Genomic DNA, 14798 nt, shown 5'->3' on the forward strand with positions numbered 1-14798 from the left:
GAGCCTCCTGGGGTGCCTTCTTGACTCTTCCGGAGGCTCCCCAAAGGTGGGTCCGGCTCAGCCCTCATGTTTCCTGATGGCCGCAGCAGACCAGAGCCCAGCTCTCCCAGGGCGCCTTCTGCGCCGGGACCCTGCGCCCTTTCCGCCACCGGCAAATTTCCTGGGGGCTCTCTGGTAGCTGCTGTGTGCGTCTGGGGAAGAGGCTCTAATCGAATGGCTTTGTAATGGACAGGTCGAATGGGGGCCGGAGAAAAGAAGAACGCCTGCAGCGTGCAGTACCGGAGGCCCTTTGGCTGTGCAGTTCTCAGCATCGCCGACCTGTTGACGGGAGAGACGAAGGATGACCTCATCCTCAAAGTGTACATGTAAGAGGCGCGCTCACGGCGGGGAGGGCGCGGGGGACACATGGGTGCTGCTTGGTCCATGCCACTTCATGGGGGCCGTGGGCAAGCGAGGGATGGGCCGGCATTCTGCCTCACCCCTCAGACTCAGAAATCTGCTGTCTCACTGGGGGCGTGTGCACAGCCCTGTCTGCCCCTTGGAGGGATTTCGAAGTCGAGAATGCAGGAGAAGGACAGGATCACGGGTGGGCAGGGCACCTGTGAATTTAAAATCCAACTCATCTGCACCTTCAGAGCATTCATCTGTTCTTCAGGAATTCTAGCGATGGTTTTTAGAGAAATTTGCCAGTGTTGGGACAGGAAGCCAGGACAAGGTAGCAGTTGCTCGCCTTTCGGTTCTGGAGGGCATGAGTTCCAGGTCCATGTCTGCTCCTTGTCTGAGGGACGGCCTGCCCCATGCTTCCCTCTCCGAGCCTGTGGACGTTTGCTGGCAATCTCCAGCATCCTGGGACTTGTGAATGCATCACCTACTCGCTGCCATCACCTCCACAAGACACTTCTCCCTGTATGTGTATCTGTCTTTGGGTCCAAATGTCTGCTTTTCATAAAGACAAAGCACATGGTTGTGTTGGGTTAGGCCCCCCCACAATGACCTCAATGTAACTCGATTACTTGTATAACGACCCTATTTCCAAATCAGGTTGCATTCTGAGGTGCCGGGGTTAGGACTTCAACATTATCTTTTTGGGGGTGTGGGAAACACAGTTCAAGTTCAATACATAAACTGCACTAAGAAATCGCTGGCTTTCTTTCAAATCCTACATTAAGTGATTTTAAAAATGCACATGGTTTGGGCCCCCCCCCCACTTTGGGCACCTCCCTATGGGCTTGGATGTTGCAGACTGCAGCTTGCTCAGAGCAGACCCGCAGGGGCGGGGGCTGTCCGAGTTCTGGATGTGGAGACCTCCCACTGACCACCTCCAGGAACAAGCTTGCTTTAGTTCTCCCTTCTGGCTGTTGAGTTAATACATCCACCCCAAGCTCATAGTTTTCCTGTATGTGGAGGTAACGTGAGTGACCCACTGCCTGTGGGACATGAACTTCCAACTGCTTTCTGATCGCTGCTGCAGGGCTGCATAGATTTATTCGTGCTCCACCCCATGCCCCCGGAGCTGTGCCACACATTTTTAATTAGCGGGCAAAGATTTGTCTAGAGCCTGCAGTGTAGGGCGGGAAATGCGCTTGGTCTCTTTCAAGAGGGGTCAGATCTGTGGCCTGGATTTGGAACTTGAGAATATCTGGTAGTGGGTGGTAAAACCTGCTTTTTTTTTTTTTTTTTTTTTTAAATCAAGCACAGGCCTCAGTGTCAGGGGTGGCTGTGAATCCATGGCAACCTGATTTCCAAACTCTATTGGTGGTCATTAGGCATCATTTATTGGGAACAATGCTGATAATAATGGCCAGCATTTCCTGGTGCTTACTGTGCAGAGAACTGGGTTAAGCACTTTGTGTGTATCCTGTGACTTTATCTTCACACACACACGTGTGTGCACAAAGCAGATACTGTTGGCTCAGATTTACCCAGAAGGGCCAGGGAGGCCAAACAACTTGCCTGGAGACACCCAGCTGGTAAGGACGAGCACCAGACTGAAGTCAGCACTGCCTGACTCCTACACCCGAGCTCTCAGGTGATCAGGCTGAGCGTGTCCAGGTGTGCTTTCGCACCATTAGCGATGTGATCATGATACTCTGTGAGTTTTTCTTTCCAGGCACTTCTGGCATGGTGCTGGGGGTTAAGCATCACCCAGTGGCCGCTCCTGCTCACCTTGGGGTAACCCTGCTAACTGGCAGTCACGTGCCATATGTTCTTGGGATTGCTAAGGAGGTTTAAGGAAGTGCTTTATAGCGGTTCTGCCACAAAGAGCAGGCGCACCGTGAAGGTCATTGCTTGATCTCATGCAACATTCATGCCTAACAGAGTGTTAACATTCTCACAGGTGTAACACAGAGAGCGAGTGGTACCAAATCCATGAGAACATCATCAAAAAGCTGAATGCGCGTTACAATCTGACTGGCTCCAACGCAGGTGAGCGTGGGGGTTGGGGGGCTCCTCTCCCCTATTTGTCTGCATAGAAAGGAAATGACCTGCCCTTTGTTGTTCTCTGTATGCACCCCCTCACTTAAAAACTGTGCCGTCAACACCCTCGTCCGTCCATCTTCCTGTGCTGTGACAGGTGGGCTTGTGCTGCAGCTCTCTCTAAAAAGTGCATTCTGTTCTGCTTTGGAACAAGGCAGATGGATTTATTTAACAGTGCCAGGTCTCCAGACCTCTGAGCTGTTACTGAGTCCTCAGAACCAAATGACAACAACACGGGGGGTCATGACTCTCTGCGTGGAAGAGGTGTGGTGACTGAAACCCAGCTGGAAGGTCCAGGGCCCACGTGCCTCGCTGCCTGTGGCTGGAAGCCACGTCATTGTCCCAAGAACAGGCGCGTGGGCCCCACTTGGAAACTGGCTCGGGACAGGGACGTTGGCTGCCGTGTCGTTTGGATGGAATGCGTGCACGCTGGTTCAGAGGGAACCAAAACTGGGCGTGGCATCATGGGTTTCAGATCCTGCACGGCCTCATGGGAGTCACGAACTGTGGGGTGGATCCCATTATGTAGCGTATCTAGACGATGCAGCGTATGCGGTGATGCCGTTCAGTTTGGTCGGCAGATGAAAACTTGGTGAATATTGTTCGTTTTCTATCCCCTTTTCACACCCCTCCTCTCCCTGGAAAAAAACACGCAGTCATGTGCTTTCTTTAATGTAAGCAGACTTCAAATTAAGGAAGCTTTTACTTGAACTGAATGTGTGGTGTTTAAGACTGATTTCTAAAGTACTTTATGTATACGAGGCCATGCACTATGAAAAATAGAGGCATTCATTAAAGAACATGCAGGAAACATTGTACATAGGGCAATGACATCTCAGTCCCCTTCAAAGTAGGCACCTTGGGACCTCACACAGTTTTCCCAAATGCCATCAGCTGCCCTGTTGTATTTTCCTGAATCTCATTGGTGGTCTGAAATCTCTTCCCTTTCAAAGGTGATTTTAGTTTGGGAAAAGCCAGAAGTCACACGGCACCAAATCTGGGCTGTAGGAGATTGAGTCACTTGTGTGATTTGCTGTTTTGCCAAAAAACTGTGCATGAGACTTGATGAATGAGTGGGTTTGTTGTCCTGATGAAGCTGCCCATCACCAGCTGCCCATAGCTGCAGCCTTCTGAGTCATCACAATAGCTTTCCATGGAGGAATGTTCAAACTTAACACAAAATCTGATGCAAATTTGTTGCTCTGCTCACTCAGTCATTTTGAATGCAACGGCCACACAGTACACGTGCTCATTCAATGGCGTCCTATCACCCCCACTGACTAGTATAGTGAAGTCATTGCTGATCACACATGTGCACTCCAGCCCACTGTCCTTGGCCTCAGGTGACATCGATGTTGTGCAAACCATTCTTGTTACATTAACAATGGTCGGATTTTTTCTGGACAGACCTTGTAGGAATTTGTGGTATAGTCCAGCGTGCCAGGCAGTGAGAAGGACCAACATTTAGATTCAGAGCACTGCTCTTCTCGCCTGTGCCCATCCTGCTAGTCCAGAAGGGCCCAGAGAAGCAGGGGCTGCAGACAGACGTGGTGAGCAGGTCAGGCAGGGTCGAAAGCACTCACCACTCACATGTGGGGCAGCACCCGGGCTGTGGTGAGGGGTGAGGTCAGCTTTCCCCACCCTCTCCCTGGAGGTGGGAGGGGGCAAGGGCGTTATCTGGCTCTCGCAAAGCCCGGCATTCCCTCTGAATGAGCAAGAGGCGTGTACTCACTGCTGTGGGCAGGGTCGCTGGAGGACCAGCAGGAGGTGGCAGTGGAACTCAGTGTGAAGTCTTACATGTACTTTAGAACTGTCCTGTACCCTCGTCTCCTCTTTCTCTGTGAAAGGATGATGATGGCACTGAACTCCAGGAAGGAAGGGCAGAACCTTCTGTTTGCTTGGGAGGTTCCCCAGGTGCTTGGACGTGTTCCACGTGCTTAGTCAGTTTTACTGACCGCCTGCTGGGTATTCTCTCCAGAGTTCTGGGGGAGACTACCAGGAAGTGAGGTTCAAACCAGTTTATGCTCTGAGTGGTACCATTTCTGTCGACAGCCACTGTAGGGAAACGGGAAGGTGACGACTGGGTCTTTGGGAAGAGGGAAAGAAACCCCTGGGCTGCAGAGCCCTCCCACCTGTGGCAGAGTCCAGCTTCCATTCATTGTGCTTAGATTCCTAGGCAGCCAGAGGTGTGCTGTCTGCATGTGGCTTCTGAGACAGAGCCCCGTCTGCTCTGCTGTCCTTCTGGCCCCGCCCCTCTCCTTCCCAGTCCTCTCAAGCCTGAGTCCCAGCTGGAGGCTCTGCCTGCCCCCTGCCCCTCCCACCATTTGACCCCTTCTGGCTTTCTGAAGCCAGGGCAAGTCCAACTCTAGGCCTCCTCTCTCCAAAGTACGGCTCCAGAGAGACAGCGCTGAAGGAGAAGCTTTGAGAAACAAATAACTGAGCCCCTTCCTCCTTCCCTGCAGTCTCGGCAGGTCGCTGTCCTGGGAGCTCTGGCTCTGCCCCTCCCAGAGGAAGGGCAGCGACAAGAACGGCCCGTGGGGAGCTGTTCAGGGGCTTCTGCGCTTTGTCGTCATAGGAAGGGGGGGCTTTCTAATGACCTACTTAAAAATAATGGAATAAGCAGGGTCCACGAAATTGAGGTCGGAAATTGGGGTGCCTAATGTCCCACCCACCCCAGTGGTGGTGGGTGTTGGCTTCCGCTGTTTTCTCCTTGGACCATGGAATTGTTGATTAAAAAGAAGTGAACCAGTTAAACAATTTCAAGAGAATGGAGTTCCCTCAGCAAAGTATCGTTTTTCACTGCTTTCCCCTGCTGTTCTTTGGTCATTGGTACTACAAAAAAAAAGAAGAAGAAAGGATCACTTGAAATTAGGTTTGGAAGAAAATTCTTGATCTCCAGACCCTTGTGACCCCCTGATGCCGCTGCCTCTTGGACCTGCAGGCTTCTCTGCTGGATCCATGAAGAGGTTCATCCAGTTAAATGGTTTTTCCTCTAATGCAGACCTAAGTTGCAAAGGGCCATTAACCACTGTTTTCATTGAGTTTAGAAACTGGGAGAAAATTGCCAGTGATGCACTTATGTTTTAAAGACAAAACAAAAACATCCAATTAACATATCTCTATGGTTAGATTTAGCTAAGTTGAATAACTCCAAATTTCCAAAGCTCTGTTCTGTGTTAATTTTAAATTCTAAAAGTAATATTTTAAGAATGTCAAAATCTAATAATATTTATTAAAATGGTCCTGATTAGGTTTCTTGAGCAAGTGGTTGTTGTAAATATCACCTCTGATAGACTTTAGCAGGGAATTCTAGGAATGCAAAGTAAGACAAAGCCTGTATGATTTACTGAGGCAGATTCCGTTCTGGGACTTGAAATAAATTCCGTGAAAATTGTTGGCTCTGGTTCATTGTGCCCCAAGAGAAACTTCAAAATTTTTTCATGTAATTTTGCGTAAATGAAATCCTATTTCCTGTAGTTGACACGTGTACCTTACAACTAGAAGAAATAGTATCTGCTAAGTAGGTCCATTTCGACAGTGTCTTCTGCGCTAACAAGCTGAGTGTATGTGGCCCCAGTCCTGCCACTCTCAGCAGGAGGGCAAGGGGATTACCTAGTTCCGCCCACAGTCCACCTCCAAGCAGGAAGTAGGTAGTGTTTTTTATTTGAGGTGAAAGGAGGCTTTTGAGAGACTTAGAGCACCTATCTTCACATACCAATGTAGTCCTTTAATTCACTGTTATTGAATTGGTATGATTCCTAAGGGTTGTACCCATGCTCAAGGCTGGAATGTTGCCTTTTAGAAAGTTTGCTTTCTAACCTTATTGAAAGTGGGACTTCTTGGCGCCACCTGTTGGCTAGAAATACAGTATTTGATTTTTTTTTGTCACTCACCTTTGGAATTTTCTGATTATTAAACCATGCTTTTTAGAAGTTTTATTATTTCCAATTAATTTCACTTGCAGAAATGTTATGAGAATAGTACAAAGGATTTCTGGCTTTTCAAAGGTGAACATTTTTCTATATTTGTTTTATCCTTTTTCTGTCTGTGTGTACATATATACACACATATACATACTTTTCATATATACACACAGGGTTTAAAATAGTTTGTGTGTGTATGTATGTGTGTTCACATTTAACATTACTGATTTGGTATAACCCTTAAGCATTACATACACACATCCATCCATACACCCCTCTCCCCGCCCCCCCCAGCTGTCTGCCTGGATTCCTTTGCCCTCTAGTTGCTCTACTGCGTAGCTAACACATGATTTAGTAGGCTTGGAGGGCGGGCCATTTTATTCCTTCGTCTGTGCTGGCTCATGTCTCCACTCGGGTCTCTCCTGATGCTTCTGGCCTTCGCTGCATTGACTCGCTCCCCACAGTGTTGCCTCACTCAGCACCCCTCCTTTGAGACACTTGGCCTCCTTCCCTCCTCGGCTCCGCAGACCCTGTCTTTGACCTCCCTGTGGAAATGCCCGGCCTGACCCCACAGGCTCAACCGCCCCGTGCAGCCAGGCGTAGCCCTGCCAGTTCTGGCTTTGAGTGGGACCCAAATCACACATATACTATGGCATATTCATTTTACAAGTCAGCGATCTCACCCTGTAGATGCTACATACAACATTCATAAAACATAAAATAGTACCTGAAGACAGACTCTGGTATGAGAGTTTGTAAATCAAGCACAGAGGAGGGAGTAGAAGAAAAATTTTTTGCTCTGATAATAATGAGGTCCTAAACACTTCAGAAATGAACAGATGTTATTGAAGAAAATTTTTTAAAGAATAATACCATTGTTAGGAAGTTTTGCTGACGTGTTATGTTTATAATATTGCTGTTCAAGTTCAAAATTCCCCACGATGGTGTTTTTGCCCTTAATGCCCACCTCCCCAAAGTAGACACAGCATGCAAGCCCCATCAGGAAATGACGCTTTCAGAATTTCACCGTGGGGTGGCAGCCTGAGCCGCTGGCTGCAGGGACCTGCTCCGAATAGGAACACCCAGAACTGGCGGGGGTCACGTTTTAGAAAAGCGCTGAAGTCTGAGGGGGGCAGAGGCCGTCATCCTTCAGAAGAAGAAAACGCAGACGCTCTCCCGAAAGGAACTCGCCTTACTGAAACAGAGTAGGTGGAAATTTAAGCCTATAGAAACCCTTGAAAACAATGGAGATTTGGGGGACAATAAGGGGTTTATTTTTGGAAAAAGAGTAAAGGAAAATGAATAGACACAGAAAATGGGAGCATCTCTCAGGAAAATGGGAGCTACTATCTGGTGCACCAGCATACACACTGTGGGAGTACCGGATGAGAGGACAGAGAGGGGAGGGGCGGGAAACACAGATGAAACACTGACAGAAAACTTACGGAGTCTGGTGACAGACGTCAATCTGCGTATCCAAGAAGCTCAATGATGAATGAAAAGAGATCCGCGCACGTGGGAGCCCCAGTGAGAGCCTTGTCTGATTTCTCGTCAAATGCCATGGCGGTCAGAGCACCGGGATGCTCGAGCTTGTCTCTCCCGTCTCTATCTTAAAAAGACGCTGCATCTGCGTGCTTCTCCTGGTAGACATGGAAATTCCAGGTTTGGCCATTAGTCTGAATTTATACTGACTCAGCAGTTGAGGAAAACTACTAGTCATAAAATTCAAAGTAAAAAAAAAATGGTCTGGGTGGAGTAGCCTGGAATAGTGTTAATGTGTAATCACTGGGTGTTGCCACTTCCCTGCCCGTGGTGCATGGGACAAAAGGGTGTCCACCGGAGATGGGTCACAGTACAACCAGGCTGCAGCAGTCAACGTGAAACCACCCGCCACGAGGCCGAGGAAGCAGGTGCAACCGAAGGAGTGATGGCCTCCCAGAATTTTAGGTAATAAACTTCCACAAAATGACTAAATAAGAGGGAGCGAAACAGACTCATGATGAAGAAGAAAACATCCTGAAAAGACGAAGGAGCGGAGTTTTCAGATTCGTGCATCAAAAGAATTACTTGAGCATCTGTAGATCTGGCGTTGCTCAGGGCACTGGGAATGCAGCGCTTGAACAAGCCAATAGAAATCCTTGTCCTCCGTGGTGCTTAGATTCTAATGGTGAGGAAGAACCAAATGAAATGTCAAATTCTTTTAAGGGAGTCATTGAATATAAGGATTAATGGAGTGCTTAAATACCACACAAGTACAGTTGAAAAGAGACTCAATAAACTAAAATCATAGCTGGACATATTAGAAAGCAACCCACAGTGAAAGTGCAATGGAAAAATCCAAATAAACATTTAAAGGAGAAAGGATTGAATGAAAAAGATCAGCGGGCATCTTGTAGGATTTCCAGGTCCACGTGGAAATGGCAGCATTTGCATAGAGGCATTTGAGAACCTGCAGAACTTGGCAGAGGGTGTCAGTCCTCGGATGAAAGAGGCAAATGTCTCTGTGGGCAGGATGCATAAAGTCAGAGATGCCTACAGAAATTGCGGGAAACTCTAGGACACCTGAGACAAAAGTAAGAACCAGAGAGAAGAATCTGATCGCCCAAAACGACATCCTAGTCTCAGCAGCAGTGACAGAGGTCAGAGTGTTAAGGGACAATATCATAAAACTGTTGGGATAATGGCTAGCTTTGAGCTTCATGTTTCCCCAACAGTTATTTAAAAATGAAATTCAAATAAAGAAATTTTCAGGTAAAAGTGGAGTGAATTTCACACTCACATTCACTGAAAGAACTAGTTAAAGATTAAAAAAAAACAGACATAGAATATATAAATTCCAGACAGGTAGAGAGAAAGATGGAAGCTAAAGAAAACACTTTATGTAGAGCATAGCAATGAAAAAGGAAAAAAAAAACAAATAAAGGAAATGCATTACAATCGACAAACACAAATTTCCCTTCATCAAATTCCATCCACTCTCCTCCCAACGGTGTATCAGAATCTCCCACTCTGGCTTACGGCTCTATGGGCACAAAACCAGCATCCCCGTGTCCCCGGAATTACACCATCTCCCCGAATCTGCCTGTGCACCTACTTGTATTTATCAGTTACATCTCTGGCAAATCTCCCAGATTAGAGTGCTATTCTCAAGAGACAGACTTGCCTTCAGAACCTCCGTGGAACGTCATCGTTCAGTACCCAGGAGATTGGCAGTAGCTGGCTTTATCTCGCGGCTACCAAGCCTATGAAAAGGAGTATTGCTTTTGTGAACGGCACTTACAGAGCATTGCATGCTTTTGGATGGAGGCTAATTTGTTGGTATATGTCGCAGGGAGACACAGAACAATGGTGATACCTAGCAAGAGAAGAGGCAGTGTAGTTGTAGCAGCAGCTAACGTTCAGCGCACCTGCCAGGTGTCACCCACGGTGTTGTGTGGAGTTGGGACGAGGTGTATCTTCACTTCACAGATGTGGAAACCACAGTCACGTGGAGGCAGGGTCATGCAGCTGTTTGAAAAAGCTTTTCAGACTGCACGCCTCATTGTCACACGGACTCTATGTATTTATCACTGTTTTCCACTTTTGCCTTTCTGTAGCTATTCCCAGCTGTGTGTGATTTGTTCATTGGTGGCAAAACGGCTGATCTAGTCTGAAATTAGTTTTGCCAGCTACTTATAAATCATGCTGTGCTTGCCATTTTTTATGTAAAAGGGCAGAATTTCCTGAATTTCAAAGGATGCCTCTTCTAGAGTGAGTTCGTTTCAATTCCTAGGAAATTAGAGCTGCCAAATAATAGGCCCCCTTTTCTGTAACACATACGAAGCCCCTTTCCCGTCCTGCCTCCGTAGCTGAGCTGAGTCATGGAACACACATTGTTTATGACAAACTGTGGATCAGTCAGTGACTGCCCCTTTATTTAAAATTAGCTGCCAGGTCATTCCAGTTGGGTGTTAAACATCTAGGGTGTTAAAAAAAAAGTTCAGTTGAATGATTGTTTCTTTTGATAAAGGGGGAATATTCCTCCCATACCTATTCTCTTTTGGGTACTTATATTACGGGCCAGAAAAAAAGGTGATTATGGGACATAATGGTTCTATTTTGTGAAATTGAAAATTTCAGCTTCTTTGTTGTTGGATATCCCTGTTTAAAGAAACATATCTTCCCTGAACTTCCAAATTCCCTTAATCAATACTACTTTCTCCTTTTTTTAATATCCCTGTTATACACTGACTGACCCATTCTGCTTGATATTCTATGTATATATGTATCATCTTACTTCCTTGTCTTTTTCCTATTTTTATTGGATTCGTGGGGTGACATTGGTTAGTAAAAAATGGAGGTTCAGGTGGACACTTGTATAACACGTCACCCGCATGCTGCATCGCGTGTGCTGGGATGAGGCGCCGTGTCTGGCACACGTAGCACCAGCTCCCAATGATGCTGGTGACGATGTGGCAGTGTGGGTGGGTATTTTGAAGGCCGGAGGACAGAATGGGAGGGGAACAGAGATACCAGTGATGGGGGGAAGGAAGTTGGGGAGCGGGAGTCAGGGAGAGACTGTGCTCTGGGATTGAGCGATTGAAACACACATTAGTGAGTCTACCCTCTCCCATCCCCGGGTTTTAACAGAAGCCAGAGTACCGCACACAAAGACCCCAAAGCTGTCACCATTGGATTATCTGGGCCCCTTTTTGTCCCCTAGTTTAGTCCGTGTGGCTCTCAGAGGACAGACGTGTGTCCAGTCAGTTGCTGTCACTCACCCTACTCAGATGGGGAAGGTAGAGGGTAGTTGGGTACAAATGGGCAGCGGACTCCATGGAAGTTCCTGAGTCCCCTCGAAGCTTCACTGCATTCTCATAGCACTTGGACACCAGCGCCGTGGAGCAGGAGGACACAACAATGCAGTCCCGTCCTGTCCTCCTTTAGGTCAGGTCCGCCTGCTCTCTGAGTCTAGTGCTTTCTTTAAAATAAGTTTTCTTGATGTTTCGATGACTCCATTGAAAAATGTGCAAACACACTCAGAAACCCTGCTTTTGTGGTTATTCGTTTATATGGTTGAATGAGAGGAAGAGCCTCATCTACACATGTGTAGGTGCGTTGGCTCCTCTTTCTTGCTCCTGCTTGATCGCACCGTTCTTGCCCTCTGTGTTTGCCGGCAGCGTGGTGGGACTATGAGTGGTGAACGGGGAAGGCCGGGTTTCATCGGGTGCTGGAGAAGAGACCGTCAGGGCTGGAAGCCAGCCTTCCTCTTGTTAGAGTCCCACCGTAGGGCGTTCCAGTTGGCATGAACCTCCTGAGAAATGGGAAAACTCAGGGAGTCAGGCTGGAACAGTCTGACCTAGATAATCCTACAGACTCTGTTGCTTTTGTCTAGGTAGGACCCCTTAGTTTAAAATAATGGAGCCGTCGACGGGGCTTGGGGAAGCCGCTCCATTCTGCCCCTGCTGACCCCAGCCTCTGCTTTCCACTGCGCCCTCTCACCGTTGCAGGCCTGGCCGTGTCCCTCCAGCTGCTGCATGGGGACATCGAGCAGATCCGGCGTGAGTGCTCCTCCGTGTTCTCCCACGGCGTGTCCGTAACGAGGAAGCTGGGCTTTTCCAACATCATCATGCCCGGTAAGTGGCTTGTGACGGACCACAGGATGAAATACAGGTATTCTGTGTGCTGTTGACATTTGGGACATTTTTTGAATTTTGAAGAGTTCCAAAGTGCCGTGCTAAAGAATGAAACAGAACACAGTAAGTCCTCAGTCCTTGTCGTCTATCAGTTCTGTGACTTGAAGTAACATGATGCGTAATGAAACCAGTTTTACCACAGGCTAATGGATGCAAAGGAGAGTTCAGCTTCTGTGGCATCTCGTCGGTGTTACAATGAAATGACATGACTCGGGGACCTTCTCGCTATATGTGATCATGAGCAACAGTTTGTTTAGAACCTTTCCGGTTTGATTATATGAGGACAGGGAACTTGCGGTGACGTGGCTGCCTGTCATTGTGGCCATGGTCAGAAAGAACACTAAGGTAGTGTCCAGGGAAAAGGTTACCCTTGGGCAGAAAGTGGCAGTCACTTGCGTAGAAGAAATCCATACAGTGTTGACAAGAACAGTTATTGAGCGATAGTTAGCCCTTTGTGGGGAGCAGGGGGGGAGTTGTCACCAGGTTGTGTGTGTGTGTGTCTGTGTTTCCAAGCAGAGAAGGTAGGGGGTTCAGGAGATTCCCACTCTTGTCACGTTACAAGGTTATTCGAATGTCGATTTCCCTTGGGACCCAGAACCAGTACAACCAATATAATATTGTGTACCAACCATGCTTCACTTCTTTTAAGGAGCGAGGCAGGGAGGAGATTTGTGCTCCTAAGGCAAATGTCAGGTCACAGTATTTTCTCAGGGCTCCGTGTTCCCGCCTCCCCACAGAGAAAAAAGCAGGAAGTCCAGATGAAGACATCTGCCGTTGCTGTCGTCTTTGTGGGGAGGAGATCCTCTCAGTCGCTGTTTCAACCCCATGTGCAAAAGCTGGTGGGGGGTTGCCTGTGCGGGGCTCAGCCAGCTCAGAGTTGCTGGGAGGAAAGACCTCGCCTGGTGCAGACGTGCCTGGCATGGGCCGCTGCAGCCTTCTAATAGCATGTCGCCTCCTGATGGAGTTTGTTCTTGCCCAGGGACTAGAATGGCCTGGGAAGGTTCTGGATCTGACCCAGCTGAGGGCCCATGCCATGCACTATTGTCCAAAACCATTGTTTACCTGTCTGTGAACTTGGTCACATGTTATTCGGCCCCTCTTCCCTTCAGGTGCTATAAATAACTGGTATTTCCTCTTTAACAAAAAAGAAAACACAATGTCATCCTGCTGGGAAGCAAATTGATGGGCAAATCGAATATAAAAACATTTTAGCACAGAATGCAGCCAGCTGCTGGAAGAATTCCTTAGCTTGGTCTTGGGCAGCATCGTTGAGCAATGGAAAAGCGTGAAGCCACGTGACACTCCGCTGGCTGAGTAATCGTCTGGGACGGGCTCGCTCGGGCAGCTTTGGTCTGGCTTTAACGGAAATGAACTTGCCGTGGAATTAGGCTGCACTATAGTCTAACAGCGAGGCCCCCACTGTCCAGGGGGTCTGTCCTCCAGATGCAAGTCTGCAATGCCGTTAAACACAAGGGATTTTTTTTTAAGCAATACATTCTTTTTCTTCTTTGGCTTCTTAATTTTCCAAATTAGATGGAGAAGAGAGAGATGTATGCATTTCCTTAAACAGCTGAAAATAACTTTAAAAGTGAATGAAATGTTTTCCGCTGGCCAACACTCGGCCATTGCTGGGTTTTCCAGTGTTATTTTTAGAACTTGGTTGCGTCAGCTCATTGTCGCTGGCAGCTCTAAGGAAGACGAGCTAAACTGTTCCATGAGGAAATGCATGTCAACAGCATCTCTGATCCTGGTGTCACACTGATGGTTGGCTAGCTCGATGCTTTCATTTTTTTCATTTGCTGGACTTGACCTTCAGGGTTCGTTTGTGCTCCGTTAGGGGTCAGACCAGGGGAGGCAGGATCTCATACCAGCTGGACAAGTTGCATTAGCAGTCGCCGCCTCTCTGCAGAGCAGAATATTGGTGGCCCCGACACTGAACAGAAGGCACACAAAACTCTTCTTGAGGATACAGAATGGGACAAACAGGGAAACGAATTGTCACCTTGGTCTCTCTTGGTATAGGAGGAGCCTGCCCATTGGCTTCCTTCCTGCTGTGAAGCCCTTCCAGCACTTCCTGTGGCTAAAGGTTGGCCATCTTAGGGGGTTCAGTTTCCAAAGAAGAAAAGCCACTTTCTGTGATACCTCCTGTGAACCAAATAAGTGCAGAAAATTCCACGGCCTGGCGCCGGGGCCGTGAGAGGGGGTGCAGCAAACACCCACAATCAGTGCTCTCCAGCAGGAAGGCGCTGCCTGCCACATTCAAAAGAGTGGGGAGAAGGAGGTGGAGGTAACCTAACAATTTATTCTGTTTGATTCAACACCTCCAAAATATCATTTCAGCCAGTAATTCATGTGAAATGGTCTTAATGAGCCATTTTATACTCTCTGTTTCAACCTGAGTCTCCACAGGCTGCTTGTGTTGTATAGTCACGGCCCCTCTGCTCAGCCCAGCCTCTTGTTGGGGGCTCAGTGGCCACCCACGGCAGCAGAGGCCGCACTGGGTGGCCAGCTGTGAATGCCTCAGCAGGCGCAGTGCAAAGCAGCACCCGGGCTGGCGCTGAGTGTCAGGAAGGACTGTGTTTCCAGCCTGCAGACATTTGGAGTGAAGCTGGCTGATAATGTCAGGAATGTCCTGGGAGGTCAGGCTGTGCCCTCCTGCACCCGGGGGTCTGTTCTGACTCTGAGCTGATGATTCTTTCTAGGCATGTTCTCATCATGTTCT

General features: G+C 48.1%; 1 protein-coding gene across 1 annotated transcript in view; it reads left to right on the forward strand.

Annotated features, from left to right (window-relative positions):
* DOCK4 (dedicator of cytokinesis 4) overlaps positions 1 to 14798 on the forward strand; it is a 314794-nt gene that overhangs the window by 188932 nt on the left and 111064 nt on the right. The window contains exons 11-13 of the mRNA XM_037041295.1: positions 233 to 365; positions 2339 to 2427; positions 11891 to 12016. Coding sequence (XP_036897190.1) covers positions 233 to 365; positions 2339 to 2427; positions 11891 to 12016 — 348 coding nt within the window. The remainder of the gene's footprint in view (positions 1 to 232; positions 366 to 2338; positions 2428 to 11890; positions 12017 to 14798) is intronic.

This window comes from Sturnira hondurensis, unplaced genomic scaffold (assembly GCF_014824575.4).
Source record: "Sturnira hondurensis isolate 20B ecotype Veracruz unplaced genomic scaffold, ASM1482457v3 Scaffold0002840, whole genome shotgun sequence".
In the NCBI taxonomy this organism is placed as follows: Eukaryota; Metazoa; Chordata; class Mammalia; order Chiroptera; family Phyllostomidae; genus Sturnira; species Sturnira hondurensis.